Source organism: Leptonychotes weddellii, chromosome 3, assembly GCF_054177405.1.
Source record: "Leptonychotes weddellii isolate Sample4059 chromosome 3, ASM5417740v2, whole genome shotgun sequence".
Taxonomy (NCBI): domain Eukaryota; kingdom Metazoa; phylum Chordata; class Mammalia; order Carnivora; family Phocidae; genus Leptonychotes; species Leptonychotes weddellii.
The window spans coordinates 112,451,952-112,479,790 of NC_138371.1; the positions used below are offsets into that span (position 1 = coordinate 112,451,952).

The 27,839-nt window shown below is 37.1% G+C and overlaps 1 protein-coding gene across 1 annotated transcript in view; it reads left to right on the top strand.

Moving 5' to 3' along the window:
• FRY (FRY microtubule binding protein) overlaps positions 1–27,839 on the top strand; it is a 241,551-nt gene that overhangs the window by 86,554 nt on the left and 127,158 nt on the right. The window contains exons 5-11 of the mRNA XM_081815497.1: positions 2,766–2,856; positions 3,080–3,159; positions 3,275–3,355; positions 9,194–9,362; positions 12,241–12,333; positions 12,428–12,526; positions 14,172–14,273. Of these exons, the coding sequence (XP_081671623.1) occupies positions 2,766–2,856; positions 3,080–3,159; positions 3,275–3,355; positions 9,194–9,362; positions 12,241–12,333; positions 12,428–12,526; positions 14,172–14,273 (715 nt within the window). The remainder of the gene's footprint in view (positions 1–2,765; positions 2,857–3,079; positions 3,160–3,274; positions 3,356–9,193; positions 9,363–12,240; positions 12,334–12,427; positions 12,527–14,171; positions 14,274–27,839) is intronic.

Sequence of the window (27,839 nt, forward strand, 5' to 3'; positions counted from 1 at the left end):
ACATATTTTTTGATGTATCAAATTTTAAAGGTAAAATCTTAATTCTGTGTCTGAAAATGGTTCAGACTGTATAATTACTAAATTAATGGTGTTAGGGGTGCCTGGGTGGCTCAGTCGGTTAAGTGTCTGACTTTGGCTCAGGTCATGATCCCAGGGCCCTGGGATTGAGCCCATGTCTGGCTTCATGCTCACTGGGGAGTCTGCTTATCCTTTGCCCTCTGCTGCTCCCCCCATTTGCGCGTTCTCTCTCTCTCAAATAAATAAATAAAATCTTTTTTTAAAAATTAATTAATTAATTAACTAGTGGTATCATTTTATTATTCTTCCCATATTACATGTTAGTTTATAAACAGATATTAAACTTTTCCTGGGGGGTGAGGAATGGGGCTGTTTTAGTGAGTTGAATTAATTGAGTCTTAGTTTTGTTTCTCTGTTTTGTCAGAATGTAGTTACTAAAACTGAATTTATTTTCATGAATTATTTTCTTTTCATGAATTTATTTCTTTATGGATTGGAAAATAATATTTTAAAAATCAGATTACTGATTGTTTTTAGGAGATGAGAGTAATTGTCAAGATCAAACATGGCATCAGGACAGTGAAATTCTACTCAGCAGCATTTAATTAACATTTGGGAGTTCAAAATAAGAATGTATGTTTGGGAGAAAGCCAAAACAATGAGGGTGTCTAGAGCATGATGTAGGTAATAATGAGAGTTTCTGTTACTAGAAAAAAAGAAAAGAGGAACTTTAGAGAGAAGCATAAGCAACCAAAAACAGTCAAATGTGACAGATGTGTACCAGGGTTACAATTTCTAAGATTAGTATAACATCAACATTTTGACTGCCAAATAAATTTGTCAAATGCTGCCGGCTCCTGGCAGTTAGATCTCAAACCAGCAATAAAGTTGAATTCATTATTGGAAAAGTATAGGTCTTACTTTTATTTGAAAGCATAAATTGACTTATTAAATAGAATCAGGGGTTTAAAGTTTTTTTTTTCCCTGCCAAGAACTGCTACTTTCTCAAGGTCCTCTGGCCCCTTTTAAAGATCCTTGTTGGCCATCCAACATAACAATTTTCTGTCTACTGCTGCTGGCCATCTTTGAAAGCTCTCCTTCCTTTCGGTCTTTAAACTTCTCATATACTTATTCCATGATATAATCTCCAGGTCAGACTCTTGAATGTTCTCTTTTTTCATGCAATTCTCCTCCAGCTGGCAGAAGCTCTTTCCAGGTCTAGTGGGTCCTGAAGGACTTCAGATAGATGGTTTGGGCCAGTGCTCTTCCTCTCCGCAGGACCATTCACAATGATCCTGAGTGAATGAGTTCCTACCCTGTCCATACATTTCTCCTTGAGAGTTACAGCTGCAGCCTCCCTTGTTAACCCATTCTGTGATTCACCAGCCTTCATTTGACTTGCTCCAGGTTACAGAGCTTCTTCAGAAGTTCTTTTTTAGATCTTAAATATCACCGTCCTTTCTTCTCATTCCCATTGACTGAAGGGAAGAACATTCCCTATTTATAATATTCTTGCTTTATTTTAAACAGACCTGCCTGACAAACCCAAATCTGGTCATCCTTTCTCATGGCTTTTCCTTCATATGCAAGTATTGAGCAGTTCCGTGTCAGGAGACCATGCTAAATATATTACACACTTTGTCTAATTTAATACTCAAGCAGACCTTTCTGTAATTACTATTATTATTCCCATTTTGTAGATGGAGCAATTACTGGTAAATGGAAGAGGCATCATTTTAACCCAGGACTGTTCCATACCAAAGCCAATGCTCTTAGCCATAGTTCTGTGCTGGGGTCTCGGCAATCACGTCATTTGTCTTTCTTGGTTCAATTCCAAATTAGCCCTCAGTTAGTATGTTAGGTAGGCAGCACCTGGGGCTTGGGAGTGGGGATAGGGGTGGGGGTGGACTGACATTTCTGTCCTTCTGATGGTGCTAATTCTGCTCCCTAACTTTTGAGTGAGTTCAAATGACTCCACTTTGCCTCTTCCTACCTCTTCTTCCACCTGTTTTATAACCATTCTCTGTCCTACTGCCCCTTCACTTCTTCATTCATAAATCTCAAGTGACAGAAGGTCAAGAGGAAAGAGGCATGGAAACAAAAAAAGAAAAGTGATTCCTAACCTCTCTCCACCCTCCATAGTCCTCCTGTAGCTGATAATCATATTCTGTCCTTATTGTTTCCTACATTGTGTAGCTTCTTTCACGGGAGCTTCTCAATAGCCACCTCCAGTATGGCAACCCTGCCCGGGTCTGTATCCATTCTACAGATGATAGAAGTCCTGGGTGACTCAATCTGTTAAGCATCTGCCTTCAGGTCAGGTCATGATCCCACGGTCCTGGGATCGAGCCCTGCCTCAGGCTCCCTGCTTAGTGGGGAGCCTGCTTCTCCCTCTGCCCCTCCCCCTGCTTGTGATCTCTCTCTCTCTCATCTCTCTCTCTCAAGTAAATAAATAAAATCTTTATAAAAAGAAAGAAAGTCCATTGAATGAGGTTGTAGATTCACAAGTAGCTACTCAAGATGACGTGGCTGAAAAGTTGAAATTTGAAGTCAGATATTCTGTTCCTATGTGAGTTCCCTACACCTCACTCACTGATAATAAATGTTAGCATATATTTACCACTGTAATCTCATAATAGCAGAATTGGTTTGCAGTCCATTGAGAATGAGCCCTTGATGTTTGGTGAATTGTATCACTCCGAGAATATCTTCAATGCCACTGAATGTGAATATTTTAAATTTTACAGTGATGAACAACAGCGAGATTATTTAATGGAAAGACGGGACCTCGCCATTGATTTTATTTTTTCTTTAGTATTAATAGAAGTTTTGAAACAGGTAGGTCAGTAATTTAATGTTCCTTTTAGATAAGATTTATCTGAAAGCTACTTATGTTTTTAAAATCTAAGTTTTAAATTGTTCATGAATTTCAAATACTGGGTCATGTGAATTATGTTTATTGATTGCTAAAGGCCATATATAGTTACCAGAAGTACTGTTACTGATTTGATCCTTAATATTCCCTTCCAAGTTAAAAGCCATCTTTTTTTTTTCTTTTCAGATTCCACTTCATCCTGTAATAGACAGTCTAATACATGACGTTATTAACTTGGCTTTCAAGCACTTTAAGTACAAAGAAGGGTAAAGTAATTTTTCTCTTTAGAATTTTGAAGAAGTGGGGTACTTAAATCTAAAACAAGTGTGCTCTTTTTGGATGATGGGAGACCCCTCACTTGTCTAATCATATCTTATTTAGGTACCTTGGTCCTAACACTGGCAATATGCACATTGTGGCAGACCTGTATGCGGAAGTCATTGGCGTGTTGGCACAAGCTAAGTAAGTGAACTCAGTCCTTTACCATAAGAACTTGAGTGCCTTTTCTACTGCAGCCCAGCCCCGCTCTCAGGAAGGGGCTGTGTGTGAGCTAGCAGAGAGCTAGGCTCCTTTCTGCGATGGGTACCATGTCTCTGAAACTGACTAAAAGCTCCCTCAAAGCAAGTACCAAGTCTGTTTTCAGTTGTTTTCTCCATAGTCTTTTTTACCTGGCAGTTGGGCCAGGTCCTACCAGGAGTCCATGAGTTCCAGACTACTGCATCAAAGAAAGAAATGGACTAACCAAATTACTTTTCTCTCTGCCCAAATATTCCAAAGAAGTTTACCAGTTTTAGAAGTTTTGTTTTCTATATTCCATGAGTGGGTAGTTATGATATATATCATCTGTGAATGGGAAAATTCCATTCTAGAATGTCCCTCTACTATAGACCTTACTTAATTCAACTGAGCTAAAAATGTCCCAGACTCTGTCATGGAAACAAGTCAGAGGAAAATTCTCATTGCTAAATTTATCTGGCCCCATAACACTACTTAGCAGGCTAGAACAAAGTGGTGTTAGACTATTAGCAATAATATACTTCTTCCAAAAGTGATGTCACACCTTATTCACCCATCTTCATCTTATTCAACCCTGAGGCAAATCAGGCAAAATCCTGAATGCCAAGGTTAAGCAAAATGAGCCAGAGACAAAATATGAATCCAGGCCAAGAGGTGAGCTTAATAAAGCAACAGTGATGCCCTGATGCTTGTGAAATGCAATCCTCAGAAGGAGATTTTTATCTCCAAGAGATGGAACTTCCTAATTTAATAGCATGGAAATGCCCAGTTTATAAAAAAACAAAATTCTGTAAAAAAGTACTTACTCAGCAACCTTACCTAGTGAAAACAGAGACAAGAACTCAGGAAACAGACCCCCAAAATTCTTCGGTGTGACTTATTAAACCTGGTTTATCTATTCATCTCAACTGTATATTTTTTCTAACACATAAAATATCAGTGTTAGATGGGATAGAGGTAGATACACTGATGTCAGTGAGAAATATCAAGCTCAAAGACTAGCAGCAACAGAGAGGAAAGAAAAAGTAGCCAAAGCATACATAAGAACTAAACAATAGTGTTATCTGGGCCATTTTGCATGAGATTATATACTGACTTTTATTGCAGCCCATTGTCATAATTGTGGTTCATGAGTTATCAAGAAAAAAAAGCCCAATACATCTCTTTTTATTGCAATTGAATGATAAAAAGTATTGGCATTTTGAAGGGAGAAGCTTTAATTACCTAGCAAGTTGATTCACATGTATCAACCCCATACCTAGAAAAGATCAGAAAAATGAGTTATTGATGTGTATTTGGCTCATTTGTGTCAAACCCTGAAAATCTCAACATATTCCTGTGTAATTCCTTCTGTAGTTATCCCAGCCCAATTCTCTTATACTATCATTTGGAAAATTTAATTTGCCAAAAATGGCTTTTTGTGTTTTTCTTAGTTTTTGTGAACTATGCATAACAATATTGGTTACTGTAGAATGAGCTTCCTTAGCAATAGTGATTTTGAGTTGGTTGTGAATGAACTGAAAAACAATGTCATAACTAAGCCACATTCTAAGGTTATAGGAATTTCCATATTAGGTCAGATTTATATGATCCACCAAGCCAGTGTTTTCTTGCCAACCATGGCTTGTTTTAATTTCCATGATGTCAGTATTTGTCCCAATTCGGCAATAGTCGGGTATATGAAATGTCTCAATTTGGACAATGCTCCAATACTTTCCATTCATAAGAGAACCCCTTGGTCAGTGGCTTCTTATAGTAACTACAGTAGTGTATAGTGATCATAATGATATATTCTCAACCAGTCAATGTATAGATAACCTTTATTAATAGATAGTACAATCTTAAACTGGTGTCATAATCCAAATTATCACATTGCTTCCTTTCCGTGAGTATGCCAGAAACATTACTTGTCATTGCCTTAAAAAAGTACTGTTTCCTTTTTTCTCAGGGGGGAAAAAAGGATGTATGCTTATCTAGTACAGAGTGCTAAACTTGAGTAATATAACATTTCTAATTTTAGACTTTACATCTAGCTCCCAGTGGTAATGCATATGAAATATTTTCTTCATTATGACTTTAGTTATTAATGCTTAGTATTAGTCTTTAAGTTTTAGCAAAATCACTATTTTTGATCTTACCAATGATAATGCACTTAATTCCTATCATTAAGGGAAAAAGATTTTGCTATTTAGTGATGTTCACCCAAAGTGTTGATGTTTTGAAAGTCAGTTAAGTTTGACTTTTTTTAAGGTAAATTTTTTTTGGTTCAAATCTGGTATATTTATTTAAATAGTGATAATGGCCTCTAAGATACATAGATTTCAAAATTACTTTGTCTTTATGTGATATAATCATAATGTATATATTCTTAAACTCTCACTTTTATAATATGTACTCAACATTTCAAAGCAGTTTATTTTTAGAAGGATGTTCTAGTATACCAAAGACTGAGCAATCATTTAGTTACTGTATTTACTAAAGACAGCACAAAACACTAAAGGCACAGTCACTGAAAATGAATTAATTTTTCCCTAAAATTATTTTATGGAAAAATAGATTTTAAGTGCAAGTAGATTTTGGGAATTTTTTTTTAATGCTAAAATAGTATGTTTATGTCATCTGGGACTTTTAAAAGTAAAAGATAGCCATATTTATTCTTCCATGAAAAATAAATAGACTGCCAGCCACCCACTCGTGAGAATGTTGAACTAGTAAGTTATACAAGTAACCTGCCCTCTCCTACTCTTCCTTGTTTTAGTCATGGATTAGGGATAGAAAACAAACTTTCCTAAGTATCATACAGTCTTTAAGACAATATAACTCTAACCTGTAAGATTACTTTTTCCTTTTAAGCTTTCACATTTCAAAATTAAAATCCTTGGTAAGTTTTTTTTAGTGTTTGGGAATAACTTGAATAAAAATATAGTTTTTAAAAATCCAGTTGAGAATTGATAAATTTTTATAATCTTGATTAAAAGTGTCATTCCCATTGCTTTGCACACCATCTCTGCCTCCCACCCTTTATCATCTCTGCCTAAAGACTCAGCCTTTGCCCCAACTCAAATCCCCAGAAATCTCCACTAATTATTCAGCTGAAAAGAGCCCTTTCATTCTCCTATGCCCTGGAGCCTCTTTAAGTGTATTATTCTCATAAAAGGCAATGTGAAATATGAGAAAATGATCTGGCCTGACCATTCCATCTCCCGGAAGGATCAGCGAGATCCCAGCAAAGGGTCGGGCACTAGCCAACACACCTCACAAATAATAATTATTATATTATTATTAAATTATGTTATTATATTATTACTATGTATTATGTAATAATTAATCTTATAAATAATATTCAATAATATAAATAATAATCATAATAATTAATTTTATAAATAATGATTATAATGATTATTTATAAATTAATGATTATAATCTTATTTATTATTATTATTTGCATGGTTCATGGTCAATTCTACATTGCTTTATCTTCCGAAACTGTACCCTGTTCTTAAGGCAGTGACTGTATTTCGTAGTTCATGACAATGTAAGGCAGCTGGAGTACAGTGGAAATTCCTGGAATTTGTGTCAGAAGACCTGGGTTTGAGTCTTCTTTGTCATGTTGATCTTCCACATCGGTTTCTTCATTCGTAAAATGGAAATGTGTTCACTGCCTAACTCAGTGGATTGTTGCGAAGGTAAAAACGTAAGAGTATAATGTGCAGAAAATATAAACCACCTTACAAATATACCTTATCGTTATTCCTAGTCCAGACTGGTGCTTCATAACCTTGAGCACAGCAGAATCACCTCTGGGGCTTGTTAAACAAGAGTCCTGGAACTCAGCCCCAGCGTTTCCTATTCGGTAGGTGTGGTGTGGGCCAATAAGGAGTGTTTTGCACAAGTTCCCAAGCAGGGCTGCTGCTGCTGATCTGGGGGACTTTGAGAACCACTGGTCCAGACAAAACATGGCACAGAGATTAAGCGTAGGGACTCTAGAGCCAGACATTTGGCTTGAAATTCTGGCTCTGCCACCTACCAGCTGTGCGACTTTATCAGATTAAGAAGTCTCAGCCTCAAGTTCCTTTTCTGTAAAAAGGGTATGATAACAGTACTCTGCTCAAGTTGTGAGGATTACATGATCGTGACGATAAAATGCAGGGTTCACTGAACTTTGCTTGGCATATCGTAGGTGCTGGATGTCTGCTTATAGCTGTCATCGGCTCCGTCCTCAGCATCACATTATTTCCTACTCTATAAGAAGTAGTTTAAGATGACATTGGAATTTGGATTTTATATTTTCTCTTCCATTGCCTTCTTAAAAACCTCTTTTATTGTGAAATATATGTAGCAGACAAGAAGAAAAATCTGTAAATTGGTTTAGAAAAATATAGTTTTAACCAATTATTCCCAAACGAGCACCACGTACCCTCCTGCACCGGGGCCAAGAACGAGAAAAGGACCAGCTGTCGCCACGTCTCTGACACCAATTTACCAATCATGGCCCTCTTGTACTGCCTTCTGGTGAAACAATAGCTTCATGTTTACTGCCTACTTTATTTGTCCTTGGGTTTCTACCTTGAGCTGTCAAGAGTCGTTTCAACCTTCCAGGATTCTGTTAGTTGGCCTTTAACTTTTATGATCATAATAGCCCTCTTTAATCATTGCCTTGCTCCTAAATGACCTTTTCACATCTCTAGAACCTCAGGCTAATCATCTCAGGAAGCAAAACACAATGAATTTTAGAATGCTTTCCTTTTTCTTTTAACCAGCCATTTCAGAAATAGTTGGGATAACTTTTATGTATATGTTTCTCTACCTTGGGTACTTTGCAGATCTGCTACTATTTTCCAATCTCTTAGGATCTATTCTTTTTTATAATCCTATATGATAACGTTGTAGTAATTAATACTATTAGTTATTAATATTTTACTGTTAGGCAATACAGACGCCTTAAGTTCCTTGCAGACTGTGTCTTTTTAGTTGTAACATCTCGTGCGTGTAGAAAAAGCTTATTCATCTTTTAGATTTGATTTGAATTTTTTCATCATTGGATTTTCTTACAACCTAAAAGTATTTTTTTCAATGATTATTAACCTAAAAGTATAAAAGAAACAACAATAGAAAACTCTGGAAATGAGGGCGCCTGGGTGGCTCAGTTGGTTGGGCGACTGCCTTCGGCTCAGGTCATGATCCTGGAGTCCCGGGATCGAGTCCCGCATCCGGCTCCCTGCTCGGCGGGGAGCCTGCTTCTCCCTCTGACCCTCCCCCCTCTCATGTGCTCTCTCTCTCACATTCTCTCTCTCAAATAAATAAATAAAATCTTTAAAAAAAAAAAAAAGAAAACTCTGGAAATGTGTTAGGACGATTTCTTTGCATGATTTGCTGTCATTGTCAGAGATCGCAGGCCTGTGCTGTCACTCAGATACTTACAATTAGAGATACTTTAGGCCCTTGGGGTCTGCAAATATGTTGGAAATTGCCCAGCCTGAGGAAATGGAGCTTTTTGTCATGCTCAGTTTAACAGCGAGGCCATTTTGAGAGGGTCTGAATAACCCTGAATCTTCTCCCTGACTGAAGGAAATGCTGAGCATCTTATAGAATAAGAGAAGAAAGGAGAAGATTGTACTCTTTACCAAATCCCCAATAGGAAATCCTTACAAAATGACAGCCATGTACTTCAACTGATTCAAAGGACTCCTGTCACTGTGCCCTGTCACTCCTAGATGCTGGAGGCCTCCATTATAGTCACTTTCATACCCATTATTTGATAAACCACTCATGTTCTCTTCTTAGATTCCCTGCTGTAAAGAAGAAATTTATGGCAGAACTCAAGGAATTACGGCACAAAGAGCAGAGCCCGTATGTTGTTCAGAGCATTATCAGCTTGATAATGGGGATGAAGTTCTTTCGAATTAAGATGTATCCAGTGGAGGACTTCGAGGCTTCTCTTCAGTTTATGCAGGTAAGTAATATCTTGGGCAGGAGAACCAAAGGGCTATCAACCTGAACAGCTCCCTTCATCAGAATGACTGACTTGGAATGTGAAAGCCCATTCACCTGACAATGTGGAGAAAAGTCCTACTTTTTCTTCAGTAATGCATAACGTGCTTTGTAACCAAATAATAGAGTTGCAGCCAGATAATTTCACTTTTAAACTTTCCTATCACCTTTGAAGTAGGGTGTATAGTGGAATGTCTTATTGGTTGGCTTTTTTCTCTTTTTGACTCATCAGCTACATGTTGATCGCTGATTTTTTTGCTTTTTATAATTGATAGCATTGAGGTGGCTATGTTAACATTCATAGGCATCAGAACTTTAAATAATGCAGAAAACTTTCTATTCCTACTATAAAAGAGAATCAGTTTTTAAAAATCAACCAAACCATACATATGGTTTAGGTGTCAATTACACAGTGTTTCTCATTATGTACTAACAAAAGAATTGTTGCTAATGTGGATTTTGCAGAACATGTGGCTCTATTAGAATTTATAAAACTTTCTTTAATACTGCTGTGAACTAGGTTTAGTGAGGGTCTTTGTCAATGAAGAGCTTAGATAGAGGGATTAGGCATATAGGCTGTACTAGTTCATACCCACTAAAATGGCTATGATCAAAAAGACAGATAATAGCAAGTGTGGGTAAGGATGTAGAGAAATTGGAACCCTCGTACACTGCTGGTGGGAATATAAAATGGCATAACAACTTTGGAAAACAGTTTGACAGTTCCTCAGTGGTTAAATCTAGAATTGCTATGTAATCCAGCAATTCCATGTTTTTCTAGGGATATATCCAAGAGAAGTGAAAATATACATTCACACAAAAACTTGAATGCAAATGTTCATAACAGCATTATTCATAATAACAAAAAAAGTGAATACGGTCCAAGTGTTCATCAACTGATGAATAGATAAACAAAATGTGGTATATCCACCTAAGGGGATATTATTTGGCCATAAAAAGGAATGAAGATCTGATACATGCTACAACATGGATGTACCTTGAAAATATAATGCTAAATAAAAGAAGTCAGACACAAAAGGCCGCATATTACATGATTCTATTTATATGAAAAGTCCAGAATAGGCAAATTCATGGAGACAGAAAGTAGATTGGTGGTTGCATAGGGTTTAGAGGAAGGGAGTGTGGATAGAGAGGTTGGAAATGACTGCTAAAGGGCACAAAGTTTCTCTGGAGGATAATGAAAAGGTTCTAAATTTAATTGTGGTGATAAATACAATTGTGGGGGTGCTGGGTGGCTCAGCCAGTTAAGCGTCTGCCTTCAGCTCAGGTCATGATCCCAGCAGCGCCCTGGGATGGAGCCCTGCATCGGGCTCCCTGCTCAACCGGGAGCCTGCTTCTCCCTCTCCCTCTGCCTGCCGCTCCCCTTGCTTGCCCTCTTTCTCTCTCCTCTCTCTTTGTCAATCTTTCAATCTCTGTGAAATAAATAAATAATCGTTAAAAAATGTACAATTGTGAATATACTAAAAGCCATAGAATTGTACACTTTAAGTGGGTGAATTGCATATCATGTGAACTATATCTCCATGAAACTTTTTAAAAAAAAAAAGAATATAGGCCATGTATCAAGCTTCTTGGGTTTAAATTCAAACTTCAGCATTTACCAACACTGTGACCTTGGGCAAGTCACCCTTAACCCCTCCCCGCCTCACTTACCTTTGTGCAAAACAGTCATAATGGTGCTAACCTTAGAAGGTGGCTCAGAGGATTGTTGGCACGTGGTAAGCACTTAGTAACTGTTAACACTTTTTATCCCTCTCTCATATGAATAATTCATGTATCTATGCATTTGAATGATGACTCGAAAGACTATTTACACACATATACAAAATAATGTAGGAAAAGGGCCCCAATTCCAGGAGTCATGAAGAGCCATTCTGCATTGGGGAAACCATTTCAATGACTCCATGTTGGCAATGCCTTTCTTGGACTGATGTCTTAGTATAGAGTCAATAGACTAGAGATTGTGGTAACTTTTGTTGGTAGTGGTCCCAATGTTGACTGAAAATAAGTATAATAGCTAATGTAGATATTAACATATCATCACAAATCCCTGTAGCCTGGGACCCTTCCATGAAAACAATACCTAACGAAGAGTTACTACCAAAAAGGCCAGGAAGGAGAAAGGGGCTGGTGGAATTCTCAACAGGCCAGCTTCCCCAATAAATGATTCTCTGGGCCACCAAAAATACCCTTTCATAGATAGTAGTCCACAGGCAAAGACGTCCTTGCTTGAGGAACTATTCTAAAAGTTTCTTGCCTGGGGTGGGGGAGGGCAGCATTCCAAACTTGCTTATGAAACTTTCTGAATAATAAACACACCTAAAATGTCAGAGCTAAGAAGTAAACAGCTCTGTGCCTGGGGCTGTCACAGGGCCCAAAATAAGTTTAATATCTTCTGCCTCTCTTCACATGTTTACCTTCTCTGGGGACCTGTGTTTGTGGGTTAATCAAGGACCCAGGGCCCCACGCACAGTAGGTGGTCAAGAGAAATTTGTCAGCAATGAATGTCTGAATGAATGAATCAACCAATTAAGTGAGTGGATGAGTAACTGCTTCCTGGTTGTAGATGCTTTGTCCTTTCAGCATAGTGATTTGAGAGAAGTGGGAGGGTGAGAAAACCAGTCCTGCAAAATATCATTGAGGCCATTTTGAACTTAAGTATCAATGCTAGAATCCAGTTATTTTCTTTAATGGATTAAAGAATATGCTATGTTAGTGTATATGATTGAATTAAAAGCTGTTTCCTTACATTTGTTTAAGTACATTTTATGTGCACATTTCAATCTGTTCTCCCTCCTTTGCTTTTTTCTACTTCCTAGGAATGTGCACATTATTTCCTCGAGGTCAAAGACAAAGATATCAAGCATGCCTTGGCTGGGCTTTTTGTTGAAATTCTTGTCCCAGTTGCTGCCGTGAGTTATGTTTTTATTTTTAAGAATTTCTTCAAATTGGATTAGAGAATCACCAATTTCATTAATATGATATTAACATGCATCTCTATTTTAGGCTGTTAAAAATGAAGTAAATGTTCCCTGCCTTAGAAACTTTGTTGAAAGCCTATATGACACCACGCTGGAACTTTCTTCTCGAAAGAAGCATTCGTTGGTTAGTAACTCTGAGAAAATCCAAAACGCAAAACTGCAGAGGCTAAAATCCTTAGGCTGAAATCTATCTGAGAGTCATAAGGGTCCCCCAGATAGGAGCATTACCTACAGCTGCCCCCAAAAGAGGGAGCATTTCCAAATTTGGAGCTTGCACTTAACATTGACCATAACTGGATCACAATAATATAAGGGGATTAGATGGTGTCACCTCAGATGACCCTTCTTGTCCTAAGATTCTGTTGTTTATTTTCAAGACTGGCTTACCTTGATTTTTGTTTTGAGTATTTTTTCCAATCTAAAAGTCAAAGTTTATAATAACAGTTTATCTTTTTCAATCTTCAGGGGTCTTCACTGGTTCGTTCCTATCCTGATACTCAAAATCAAAATGGAAGCAGGCAGCAAAGGGAGTTGGGAGAGAGACAGTTGCCCATAGGAAAGCTTCTCTGAAGGCTGAGGAAACAGTAATTGGGAAAGCGTTTGTGCTGAAGAGCAGTGGCACAGAAAAATCTTTTGAATTACCATGACCTTTTGCCCTCAGTAGTAAAAAAAAAAAAAAAGCCTCTGGTTTATGAATCAACACGTGGCATATGGGCTATAACTGTGACAGTATGGAGGAAGCAGGTTACTTAGGGAGCTGGTTTGCTGGCATGATTTATGCTGGTCTTCGAAGTAATGTTCAGAGTTGCTTTGCTGGCAGTGGTGACGGATGTCCTCATTGTCTACTTCAGTGGTCACTGTGACTAATCACTAGTATTTTTTTTTTTTTTTAGATTACTGGCTGGAATTAGAGTTATACTCAACGGTAGCGTAGTTCAGTTTAAAACCAAGTGAATGAAAAAATGAAGTTAATGGTCTGTGAAGCACTGAATCTCGTTGTGGCAATTGTGTTTTGCTAATTCAACTTAATGGATGAGCCTGTTATATTTTTGTTAAATCTTCACTAGCCTTAATTCTTTGGGTGCCCTCAAGGTGTATATCTGGTTCAGCAGAATGGTGTTGGGTTCTGCATATAAATTTTTTGGGTGGCTGCTCATTAGCTTTTCTATCTTCTCCAGTTGCTGTGGGAAACCAGCCCAGTTAGGCAGGAAAAGCACAGTATAGCACCTCTGTTTATTCACTCGTAAGCAAATTCCTCCTGTGGTTAAATTTGTCTTGGTGGAGTTTGCCAATGCAGTAACATTTCTTTTAGGAATCTTCCTTAATTACAGGACGATTGCATGCAAAAGAAAATATATACACCTGCCTCTTAGACAAGGACAAGCTAGTAGATGTTTATGAGCAAAAATAGCATTTTTTAAATTAGTGTGCCTTCCTGCTTTCTCTCTGAGGATTGAGAGTGATCTAAGATAATGAGTTTGTTTTTAAAATTCGTAAGTGAAGACTAAATCAGTGAATCAGATTTCCACTTACTACACATGAAACTTATCATACACTTCATAATTCTAGATAATTCCACCCCCATCATCGTCAGAAGGCGTTTGCGAAATGCCTACCTCTGCGTGGCCCCCGTTGAGCCTTGTGTTATAAAGCGTCCTGTTTGTTCTGGCCCACAGAGGGAGATGGCTAGGTAGCGATTCCAGAGAACGTGTGTTACCTGGTTTGTTGAAATAGAAATCATCTCGTGACCTCACCTTCTTTCTCCTCAGGCCTTGTACCCCCTGGTGACCTGCCTTCTCTGCGTCAGTCAGAAGCAGCTGTTCCTGAACAGGTGGCACATTTTCCTCAACAACTGCTTATCCAACCTTAAAGTTAGTATTTCTCAGTTCAAAAAAAATCTTTTATACATTAGATAGGCATCCGAGACGGTTACCTGTGCTTCTGCAAGTGATTCCTAAAGTTTGCGGGGGGGGATTATCCTATACTATTGGGATAGTGAAAAAAATATATTAATGAGAATTCTCCTTATTAAATATAGTCAATTTTATATAAGACTTTATTTATTTATTTATTTATTTATTTATTTATTTATTTATTTATTTAGAATGCAAGCCAGTGGAGGGGCAGAGGGAGAGGGGGAAAGAGAATCTCAGGTAGACTCCCAAAAGGGGGCTTGATCTCACTACCCTGAGGTCATGACCTGAGCCAAAACCAAGAGTCAGACACCTAACTGACCAAATATAGTCAGGCACCCCAAATATAGTCAGTTTTAGAAGATGACCAAGGATAAGGGAAATCACTCCCAAATTGGGGAAATAAATCTTTTCTAGTAAGGATCATTTTTGGGGTAGAATTAAATACCCTTGTATATGCATTAATTATTGCATTTTATCTAACTGATTTTAAAAAAGGGGAGGCCTCACTTCACTGGCAGAACCATGTGAATTGATTTCAGAAGCTCACCTATATACTTCCTGCATCCTTCCTCTGCCCCCGCCAGTCTAGGAAAATATTTGAGGGGAAAAGTTCCTTTCTGTGGAGGGATTGGCCCCAGTCACAGAGAATACTTATTACCTGTTATTGTGATTTGTGATTATTTGAAAGTGTTCTATTCAAGCCACATGGCAGTCCATCAGCCCTAGGCACTCACTGAACAAGTATTGTGGTGGGTAGGCAGGAAAGGTGCTCGATGAGAGGAATGAAGTCATTGTTCCTAAAACCGAGGGACCTACAGTTAAAACTACTATAATGATTAGCTTTAAAATTGGCTGTATAACTTTTAAGTGCTTAAGCATATTTTAAGTTTTAGTGACCTATTGATAAGAGACAACTAAATGAAAACCAACCCTAACGTAAGTGCAAACAGTGTATATTTTCTAGTTGTTTCCAGTTGTGTCTTGAAGTTCTTCTATGAGTTTGATATTTGCTGCTTTAGGATTTTTGAAATATACTTAATTATACAATCCTGTATGTGCTTATACATGTTGCCTTGTCTTTTTTGTTACAAGACACTTTAATTTAGTGAAGTGGTTAAGATTAATTACATTATTTTGGCATTTACCATAATTACACCATAATCTGCATTAGAGCTGTTTTAAGCACGGATTGTGAAATCCAAGATTAGAATCATTTATTTTCTTCAAATTGGCAGTGAAATATAATAGCAGTGGATACAGAATTAAGCTTTTAAAAAGTATTCTGAAAAACAAAAAGTTTTTCAGGGTTATCAACTATTATATAATAGGCACTCTCCGATATTTTACTTAGGTATTTATGCATCTGTAATACATCTCTAACACAGAGCCCAATGTCATTTTGTTGTTGTTTGGTCCACTTTTAAGTTATTCAGTTATTAGTTCCAGTTAAAAATATTTTTTGTTTATTTACATTTTACACAGGTAGAAAATGGTCATTTTGCTCAAAACAAAGAAGTAATTAAGAATGTTCACAGTGCATTTTTCTATATATATTATGCTAAGTATGTTTGTGATGAATTTTAGTTAGAGTTAAAATAATACTTTGCATGAGAGTTTATTGTTGTGGCCAAAAAACCAAAATTTTTTGATTAAAGTAGGTGCTTTTGAAATATAGTGGCATAATCTTACTTTAGAATGTAATTGCTTTAAAGTTAAAATATTGGTGCTTTAGTCAAAACCCACCAAAAAGACTTAATAACAGGATTATAAATGGCTCTATAGGGAAGTGGGACTACAAGCTGATGGTGTATCCCTATGCAAACATTTCAAGCACTAGGATTTCTAAGAGAATGGCCATGATGAGATCAGAAAGAGTATATGGAGGCAATAGCGTAGAGACTGAACCAAATTCCAGAATTCCATTCCGTTCACCCAATAGGTATGAAGTGCCCACTGCGTGAGGTGCTAGGGAAGGTGCTGGAAATGGGAAACATAGGGGAAGTCAACTATATTAAAGCTAGATATAGAATAGAGTCTCTGTCCTGGAGGAGTTTAGCATTTCATTGGCAGATACGTAACAAAGTTTCAAAATGCATGATAGAGACAGTGAGGGATATAAAAGCTGAGAGTAGAGAGATTCTTGTGCCATTTGTAAAGGTTCAGGACCCCATGAAGCATGAAAGAGGTAGTTATTAGGCCAAGTTAAGGCAACGATATTTTTCTTTATGGGTACTAAATTGTTGGAATTCACCACCCCAAGGCTAAAAGGTATAAAAAGATCCTTGATGAGTTACAATTGGAATAAAATGGTATCACATATATTTAGAACTAAACCCAGCAGGGATTAAATAAGACCATTTTAGGTGTGCCTGAGTGGCTCAGTCGGTTAAGCTTCCAACTCTTGATTTCCACTTGGGTCATGGGAAAAGGCCCCACCATGGGCTCCATACTCAGCAGGGAGTCTGCTTGGGATTTTCTCTTTCCCTGTCCCTCTGCCCCTTCCCTCCATGCTCTCTCTCTCTCTCTCTAAAATAATAAATGAATAAATCTTTAAAAAAAAAAGAGACCATTTTAAAATGTCATAAATATACAGAAAACCTTCCAAACCAACTTAACAAATACTCCATGAAGAAAAACTAATACGGCTTCAGAAGTATACTTTGTCTTGAATAGTGTCAGTATTTTATGAGAGGTAGAGCCAACCATATCATTTCATAATGACCAGCAGACCAACTTTTCTCCCTGTTTACCTGTCCCCTTTTTGCTTCCAGCACCCTTGCCCTCCTTGTGTCCCACTTCCCTATACATGCTTAAGTATAGTGAACCTATTGTTTGAACCCTACAAGTTGAACTTGGTAGCCATCTTTGATGTGTTCTGCAGAGGGGGGTCATCAAGGTGGCAGCGTGACATAGAGCAGAATAGAAGTGACTGAGCGTGAAAAATCTGCTGCTTTCAAAGTAAACAAGCTCTCAGATCAATGCTCTTTTAATGTCAGTGCCCTGGTTTATCTTCAGAGTCAGTCTGTCGGAAGCAGGCTGCTTTGGTAACACAAACTTGAAGTCTTTATTTACACTTAGTTAAGTAGGTCAACCTTATGTTAGCAATATACTCTTGTGAAGTGATGAGGAATTTATGGCACCTTCTTACCACAACACTGACATCTTTCAAGAACTCTTGCTTAGTAGTAACCAATACTTTTTTCTTCTGTAGATTTAATGTCAGAATCTGAACATATTGAGCAATTAAAAATTGATACATTCCCTTCACGTCTGCCATAACACACCTAATTCTGAAAAAAAGGAAATGTTATGAAACTTGATTTAATAGTACTTATGTTTTTGTTGTGACTCTCCATTTATTAATAGTTCTTTTAACATGTAGTATTTATTAAGTATTCATAATAACTGTGCTAGTTTCTCATCCTTCAAAATGGATATAATTGGAACAATTTTTTAATTTTTTTAATTTTATGATAGTGAATATAATATCCCAGAGGTCCAGATTATAAAAACAAAACAAAACCATAAAAGAAACCTTAAAAGATAAAAAATGAGTCTGCTATATAGTTAATAACAACAATATCTCTCAGTAATTGGAAATCTATTATGAGCCAAGCCAGTAGTATGGGGGGTTACATACTTTGTCATGGATCATCATGACAGTGTCATAAGCTCCATTGAGCTTGCCCTGTGCTTTCACAGATATCATTTATGTTTTTCTAAATATTTTGCTCCAAGAGCAATACTTTATCTGAAGGCTAGACAATACAAAATTAAAAATGATTCTCCTTTCATCTCAGTCACTGCGTATGCTAAGACTTGAATTCATTCATTTGTCCGGTCAATCAGTTGGTCAACAGTTTTTTACATGAAGAGTACCAGGCACTGTCCTAGGTGCTGGGAGTAAATGACGAGTAAGACAGTAACATTCTCCGACCCCTTAGACCTTGTAATTTAGTGGGGGAGACAGACTGTAAACAAGTAAATACATAGGAAGAAAAATTCAGATATTGATAACTGCTGTAAATAAAATAAAGTAGGATATTGTAACAGAATGATACATTCAGGAGGAGCAGGGGAGGTAGGGTGCAAGGAAGCTCTTTTGATTTCCATTAAGAATCTCAAAACCTGTGGTTGCCATATATTAGTTGAAACTTGTCCTCAGCACTTAATGTATATTTATGTGTAATAATCACAATGAAGTTTAAGGAGTGCTTTTTTAAACTTTTCATATAATAGTAAGATAATTAACGATATCTTTATATCATTGAGTAGACATTGAGTAATACATTAAGGATTCCACAGCCATCAGTAGAATTCATTAAAATGTATGGCACCATTCATTTTAAAACAACTACTGTCCTCTTTGTAAGTTTCAAATTTAAATGATATAGTATTGGCTATTTTAAATAATTTTCTAGAAGCAGTTATTCTGCTTTAATGTTAACCTCATTTCTATAAACTTGAGAAAATCTTCTTTTTTTTTTTTAAAGATTTTAATTATTTATTTATCTGAGAGAGAACACAATCAGGGGGCGTGGCAGAGGGAGAGGGAGAAGCAGACCTCCTGCTGAGCAGGGAGCCCGAAGTGGGACTCGATTCCAGGACCCTGGGATAATGACCCAAGCCAAAGGCAGACACTTAACGACTGAGCCACCCAGGGACCCCGAGAAAATCTCTTTTCATCTATCTTTCAGATCTGTTCAAGACACATTTCAAAGTGGTATTTATAAATTCTAATGATGCACATGAACTAGGCTTAAAATTAGTAATCAGCTGACAAGGATATGACTCTCCATGAATGCCATATTTATTCAGACACTGAAGAGAAAATAATCTGCATAAATTGTTGGTCCAGGAGTGTTAGAGTTATCCTAAACCTATATTCTTTGCACATAGGTTCTTTGGGTAATATGGTCATCGAAAAGTAAATTATGATCAGAGAAATTCAAGTATCAGAAGGAAATACCTAAAAGAAGAAAGGGGTTGACTATGATATGCAAGGGAATATGACAGAAAGAAATAGATTTACTTCAATGGCTCTAGTTGAAATGGAAGAGAGAACTAGAAGATAGTTGAGTATAACAAGATCAAAAGATGACTAAAATTGTTTATCAATCTCTGTCAGTAGAGCTGACCTTAACATGCACCAGAATCTCCAAAGAAGCCTGTTACAAATGCAACTTCTCAAAACCTACCTCCAGAGATTCTGATTTCAAATATCTGAGTGCAGTCAAGGAATCTGCATGTTCATAAGAGGTTCAGGTGACTTAGTGCAAATGGTCAGCTGGTGAACCTTGAGAAACTTTGGTTCCAATGACCCTATCACCGGCCAAATTGCCAGTGAATTCAGTTCTCGCTACTTGTTACTGTTAACACTGAATTGCTTTAACTAAATCAAAAGCAAAATTTAAGGAAGGTGGGCAGGTCCTGGGCTAGCTGACGTCACATGAAGGTGTCGGTGACCCGCACTGAGAGGAGTAGGGAAGATCCACTCTGAAGCCTACTAGTTTCTTTCTTTCTTTTTTTTTTTATTAGAGAGAGAGAGAAAGCACAAGCAGGGGGAGTGGCAGGCAGAGGGAGAAACAGGCTTCTCTCTGAGCAGGGAGCCTGATGCGGGACTCGATCCCAGGACCCTGGGATCATGACCCGAGCCGAAGGCAGACACTTAACCGACTGAGCCACCCAGGCGTCCCTGAAGCCTACTAGTTTCTTGAACACCTTCATCACTGTAACCTCAGAGCCACAATATATTAATATATTGTTGTTAATTAACGGAGAAGCAGATTACAATGGGAGAAGAGTCCTTCGATCCTGAAGTAGAGATTTTTGACACAAATCAGTGGTTTGAGACATATGCTGAAGTGTTTACATCCTGAAAATATATATCAAACCCCTATTGTGTTAGCTGCTTTTGGAATACAAAGACAATGAGGGGGAAATCCTGTTTTCAAGTAGAGTACAATCTAGTAGATGCCAGTAGCATATTGGAGTGGCCTCCATATAATATTAAACTCTAGTAGAAAAATTAATGCTTCCAAGACACTGGAACCAGGTTGTCTAAGTTCAAATTCTGGCACTACAACTTACTAGCCCTCCTGTGCCTTGATTTCTTCTTCTGCACAGTGAGAACAATGGCAGTTTCTACTTCACGGGCTGTGGTGAGAATTAAAATGGGTTAATATATGTACATTATGGATAACAATGCCTGATTCAGTAAGTACCATGTCATATACACATTCCAGTTTCCAAGAAAATAGTACAGTATAGTGTCCATGTCTTTCACCTCCTTGGTTAAATTTATTCCTAGGTGTTTTATTCTTTTTGATGAAGTTGTGAATGAGATTTTTTTCTTAATTTCTCGTTCTGATAGTTTGTGGTTACTGTATAAACATGCAACAGATTTTTGTATAGTGATTTTGTACCATCCAACTTTATTGCATTTGTTTATTCTAACTTTTTTGGTAGAGTCTTTAGGGTTTTCTATGTATTAAATTGTGTTGTCTACAAATAATGATAGTTTTACATTTTTCTTCCAATTTTGATGACTTCTATTTATTTTTCCTGCCTAATTGTTCTGGGTAAGACTTCCAATACTATGCTGAATAAAAGTGGTGAGGGTGGGCATCCTTGTCTTGTTTCTGATCTTAAGGAAAAAGCTTTCAGTTTTTTACCATTGAGTATGATGTTCTGTGGACTTGCGATATATGGCCTCTTATTATTTTGAGGTACATTCTCTCTGTACTCAGTTTGTTTTTATCATCAATGGGTATTGAATTTGTCAAATGCTTTTCTGCATCTATTAAGAAGTTATATGATTTTATCCCTCATTTTGTTAATGTGGCCTATCATGTTGATTGATTTGCAAATGTTGAACCATCTTTCCATCCCTAGAATAAATTCCACTTGATCATGGTGCATAATCCTTTTAATGTGTTGTTGAATTCAGTTTGCTAATATTTTGTTGAGGATTTTTTCATCTATGTTGACCAGGTACATTGGCCTGTAATTTTCTCTTTTTTGTGTGTGTCCTTATCTGGTTTTGGTATCAGGGTAATGCTGGCCTCATAAAATGAGTCTGAGAGTATTCCTTTCTCTTCAGTTTTTTGGAAGACTTTGAGAAGGATTGGTATTAAATCTTCTTTGAAGGTTTGGTAGAATTCACTGGTGAAGCCATCTGATCCTGGGCTTCTGTTTTTGGGAGTTTTTTGATTACTGATTCAACTGCCTTACTAGTAATTGCTTTACTCAGATTTTTCTATTTATGATTCAGTTTTGAAAGATGGTATGTTTCTAGGAATTAATTTATTTCTTCTAGGTTTCTAATTGGTTGGCATATAATTGTTCATAATAGTCCTTTAAGATCCTTTGTATTTCTTTTGTATCAGTTGTAATTTGTCTTCTTTATTTTCTGATTCTGTTTATTTGAGCCCTCTCTCTTTTTCCTTAGTCTAGCCTAAAGCTCGTCAATTTTGTTTATCTTTTCAAAGAACCAGCTGTTAGTTTCATTGATCTTTTCTATTGTCTTTTTAGTCTCTATTTCATTATTTCCACTCTGATCTTTATTATTTCCTTCCTTCTGCTAACTTTGGGTTTTAACTGTTCTTTTTCTAGTTCCTTTAGGTTTAAAGTTAGATTGTTTATTTTATATTTTTCTTGTTACTTGAGATAGGCCTATATCGTTATATCGTTATAATCTTAAAACTGCTTTTGCTGTATCCCATAGATTTGGATTTACTATATTTCAATTTTCATTTATCTCGAAGTATTTTTGAAATTTTCCCTTTGATTTCTTCATTGACCCATTGGTTATTCAGTAGCATGTTGTTTAATCTCCCCCATAGTTGTGATTTTTCCAATTTTCTTTTTGTGATTGGTTTCTAGTTTCATACTACTACGGTTGGGAAAGATACTTGATGTGACTTAAATCTTCTTAAACTTATTGAGACTTCTTTTGTGGCCTAATATATGATCTCTCCTGGCAAATGTTCCATGTGCACTTGAGTAGAATTGTGTACTCTACTGCTTTCAGAGAGAATGTTCTGTATATATCTATTAAGTCCATCTAGTCTAATGTGCCATTTAAAGTCTAATATGTGATTTAAAGCCAATATTTCCTTATTGATTTTCTGTCTGAATGATCTATCCATTGATGTAACTGGGGCATTAAAGTCCCCTACTGTTATTGTGTTGTCAATTTCTCTGTTTAGGTTTGTTAATATTTGTTTTATATATTTAGATGCTCTTATGTTGGGTGCATAAATATTTACAAATGTTAAATTTTCTTGTTGGGTTGACCACTTTGTCATTATATAATGTCCTTCTCTGTCTTTTATTACAGTCTTTGTTTTCATTTCTGTTTTGTCTGATGTAAGTATAGCTTCCCCTGTTCTCTTTTGGTTTCCATTGGTGTGGAATATCTTTTTCCATCCCTTCACTTTCAGTCTGCGTGTGTCCTTATATCTAAAGTAAATCTCTTATACACAACATATAGATGAGTCTTGTCTTTTTATCCATTCAGCAACTCTGTGTCTTTTAATTGGAATGCTTAGTCCATTTCATTTAAAGTAGTTGTTATAGGTATGTACTTATTTTCATTTTGTTAATTTTTTTCTGTTTTGTAGTTTCTCTCTGTTTCCCTATTCTTCTCTTGCTTTCTTGTGATTTGATGACTTTCTGTGGTGTTATGCTTAGATTCCTTTCTTATTATCTTTTATGTATCTATCATAGGCTTTTGCTTTGTGGTTACCATGAGGCTCAGCCTATATACTTAACAGTCTATTTTAAGTTGATAGCAAGTTAAGTTTGAACACATTCTAAAACTCTGCATTTTTATGTTTTTGATGTCACATTTTACATCTCTTTGGTTTTTGTATCCCTTAACTAATTAATATATAGTTATTTTTACTATGTCTTTTAACATTCATACTAACTTTATAAGTAATTAGTTCACTTCCTTTACTATATATTTACTTTTACTGGTGAGATTTTTACTTTCACATGTTTTCTTACTACTAATTAGTGCCCTTTGTTTTAACATTTCTTTTAGGGCCAGTTTAGTGGTAATGAACTCCTTTAGCTTTTGCTTGTCCAGAGAAATCTTTATCCCTTTTTTAATTCTAAATTATAATCTTGCTGGGTAGAGTGTTCTTGATTGGAAGTTGTTTTTTTTTTCTTTCAGCACTTTAAATATATCATGCCACTCTCTCTTGGCCTGCAAAGTTTCTGTTGAGAAATCTGATGATGACCTTATGCTCATTGTTCATTGACCTGATGTCCCTTGTTCATAACACGTTATTTTTCTCTCACAGCTTTTAAGATTCTCTCTTTGTCTTTAACTTTGACATTTTAATTACAGTGTATGTTGGTGTGAGTCTTTTTGGGTTCATCTTGTTTTGAACCTTCTGGGCTTCCTGGATTTCGATGTCTGTTTCATTCCTCAGGTTAGGGAAGTTTTTAACCATTATTTCTTTAAATAAGTTTTCTGCCCCTTTCTCTCTCTCTTCCTTCTGGAAGCCCTATAATCAGAATTTTATTCTGCTTGATGTTGTCTCATAGGTCTCTTAAGCAATTTTTTTTTTAAATTATTATTATTATTTTCTTTTTGCTTTTCTGTCTGGGTGAGTTCTATTGCCCTGTCTCCCAGATCACTAATTCTTTCTTCTGCTTCATCTAATCTGCTGTTGAACCTTTCTAGTGTATTTTTCAGTTAAGTTATTGTATTTTTCAGCTTGTGACTTCTGTTTGGTACTTTCTTACATATTCTGTCTCTTTGTTGAAATCTTTCTGTGCTTCCATTCTTTTCCTGAGTGCAGTGAGCTTCTTTATGACCATTACTTTCACTCCTTATCAGGTAAATTATTTATCTCCATTTCATTAAAGTTTTTTTTCCCCTAAGGTTTTATCTTGTCCTTTTGTTTGGAACATATTCCTCTGTTTCCTCATTTTGCTTGAGTCTCTGTGTTTGTTTTTAATGTGTTAGGTAAAACAGCTATCTCTCTCAGTTTTAAAGGGGTGGCCCTATGTAGGCAATGAACCTTATTGTTCAACATTGTCCTAGTTCTTGGTTGTCTCTGGAACTGTTTCTCTGGTTGTTTAAAACTCATAGAGCCCAGAAACACAATGCCCCTGGCCACCAGAGCCTGGCACTCAAGGGCATCCCCTGTGTGGGCTCTGCATGCCTACTGGCTTTGGTAGGTCAAGGGGGCAGGGACAGGTTTATGGGAGCAACACAAAGGGTGCAAGTCCAAGGCAGTGGCATGGGAGGTAGGGGTTGGCACTGGGCAGTTAGAGTGAGAGTACAAAAATAGTACTTCCCAATGCCAGCACCAGCAAGGTTGAGAGCGAATGTAAAAATATCACCCACCAGTGCCTCCATCCCTGCACAGGGTCCTAACAGGCTTTTGTTCCTCTAGCAGATGCCTTAATATTAACAACTTTATCTTTTTCACATATGGTCTAGGCTCTTCTCAAACTGCTGCTTTTGTACTGGGCCCCAGGGAGAGTGAATCTGCTTATGAGGCTTTTAAGAGCAGAATCTCTCTCTTTCCCTACAGCCTTATGGCTCTCCTGGATGTAAGCCCTGTTGGTTTTCAAAGTCACACATTTTGGGGACTCATTTCTCTGGTGCAGGTCCTAAGGGATGGAGTAGCTAATGTGGAGCACAAACTCCATGCTCCTCAGGGAGGAGTTCCATATTTGTGAGATGCCCTCCCCATGGTGGGTCACCACTCTTGGGATGTGGGGTTTTCAAGACTGTCTTCATGTGGCCCTTTTATCCCTTGTTATAAAGTAGCTGTTCAGCCAGTGTTCAGGTTCTTCCCAGAGGGAATTATTCCATATGTAGCTATAGATTAGTTGTGTCCTTAAGAGGAGGTGAGTTCAGGATCATTCTATGTCATTTTCTTGAACTGCCTCCTTGTATAGGTCCTATATAAAGACATCTTGCTAGTGCATCAAGTTGTTCAGCTACTACTCACAGTCTGCTTTTTTTAAACTGATATTTACTGATAACCTGCTGTTTGGCAGTCATTGAGGATACAAAAATGAACAAACCAGAATTCTGGAGTTCACAGTCTGCTAAGGAATATACAAGTAAAGGGGTAGAACAGCATTCTGGAAGTGGAGAGCAAAGGCAGTTGGCAATCTCTCTGGGGTGGAGAAATAGTGGTTGTGATAGTAGGGATTTAATAGAGGAGATGACACCTAACTGAATCTTGCCAGGGAGGAGAAATTTTCCAAATAGACCAGAAGTAGGTAAGGGATATAATGGTATGGGGTGCACCAAAGCCCAAGGTGGAGGCAGGAGGTAGTAATGGGGGAGCCAGATTGCCAAAGGCGCCTCATGTACCACATCATGGAATTTGGACATTGTCCAGGAGGTGATTAGAAGCCACTTAAGGACTTTAAATGTGGGGACGTAAACAGTCATGTTTGCAGTTTAAGAATACCATTTGACAGTGCCAAGAATGGAAGAAAGGCAAGAAAATCATTTGAGGAGGCAATGGTAGTGATCAGTGATATCACCTTGAAATGCTAAAAATCAAGCACTAGAACAGGATCCACAGGTAAAACAAAGTGAAAACTTAAGTCAGCCACATTGCTCTTCAGTCTCTGTGGAAACAAAAACAGATAATCTCAAGTATATTCTTAAGAGTAAAAGAACATCAGTCACAATGGGATGCACCAAAAGGGTAATTGTGGGTAGGGAGACAGAAAAAAGAATATAAAATCAATTGAAGTTAAACAGAAGATAGCAATATGAATTGTTTAAACTAGAGATCTCTGTTAAGTTCCTTAATAAAACTTAGGTGATGTTTGCCCTACCCCATCATGATTCACAATATGAGATAAGGCACATGAGAGAATTTTGAATGATACACTATGCAAATATAAAATACATATACTAATAAAGAGAAATTAACAAAGGAAGAAACATCTCTACTGGAATGGAAGCTCCCCCAAATCAGAGCATGTTTACTGCTAGATCCTGGTGCTTTGTGCATAATAATAGTTACTATGGACAAGAACAGTGCTAAATATCCTATATGCATTAACTCATTTAATTCTCAACATTCCTATGAGGTAGATAGGATTATCATCTGCAGACAGTGAAAATCAGGCCCAGAGAGATTAAGGAGCTACGCTGAGGTGGGCCACACCACTAATAAATTGCAGAGCAAGGATGGATTCAAACCCAGGCAGTGTGTGTCTAGAGTCTGTTTTTAACCACCATGTAAACACATCATAGATTTGCTAATTTGGAGTGCTTGGGGGAAGGATAGTTAGAATTCCCCAAATTTTTTAATGATGGAACATTTTAAATGCAACTTTATCAGTTTAGTAGTTTACTTAAAGTTCCTCTATGTAACCAAGCATGCAAATCAAACAGGCAAATCGTAACCCTTTATATATCAATGTATGCTTTATAAAGTTGGAGTCTTTTTTTTTCCTACAGCTAGAAAAGTAGATATAAAGTTTATTTGAAAGAATAAGCATGGAAAAATATCTGGGAAAACCCTTTGAAAAGAAGAAAAGACTAGTGGATGATGGAAGATAGTCCATACCCAGATACTGAAACACATTTGTTTTATTTTTTTTAAGTTCTTATTTAAATTCCAGTTACTTAACATACAGTATAATACTAGTTTCAGGTGTACAATATAGTAATAAAACGCAAGCCTCAAAACTTAAAATAATGTGGTATTAGCCCGTGAATACATAGACTAATAAAACAAATTCTAAAATCAGACCTGAAAGCATATAGAAATCTAGAATTTTATAATGATCACACCAAAAATTTATTCTATTTCTCCTAAATCTAAAAAACCATTCTCAATCATCTTTTCCATAGAATTTACATAAATAGTCTAAAAGTAAGCTTTATCTGGGGTAATATCTAAACACTTATAAATTCTATAAAAATCAGTATCCAAATTATCTACACTAAGAATTAAACAGCTAAAGCAATTATGGCAAGATAAATAAATGAATAAGGGAAGAAAAGTCACATAAAAACAAAAAACCTATAAGAAAGTTAAGAGTGACGTTCAAAGACTATTTAGCAAACATTTATCAACCCCCTGAAGAATGGCGGGAATTCTAATAGATGTCAAGGTAAACCATGCCCCTTGCTTTCAGACATCTAAACAAGGCTGTATGCTAGAGGTTGTATGAAGGTCAGAAGACACTCAGGACAGAATAATTAGCTTTAATGGGATGGGGTCGAAGACCTGAGGAGGAACCAAGGAGCCTGCACAAAGGAGGGAATTCAAGTAGACTGTGAAGGGGTAGGGTTCACCTGATAGAAAAGAAGGATCAGGGGTGACTGGGTGGCTTAGTCAGTTAAGCCTCTGCCTTCAGCTCAGGTCATGATCCCAGGGTCCTGGGATCGAGCCCTGCATTGGGCTCCCTGCTCAGTGGGGAGTCTGCTTCCCTCTCTCCCTCTGCCTGCCGCTCCCCCGGCTTGTGCCCCCCACCCCTGTCAAATAAATAAATAAAATCTTAAAAAAAAAAAAGATG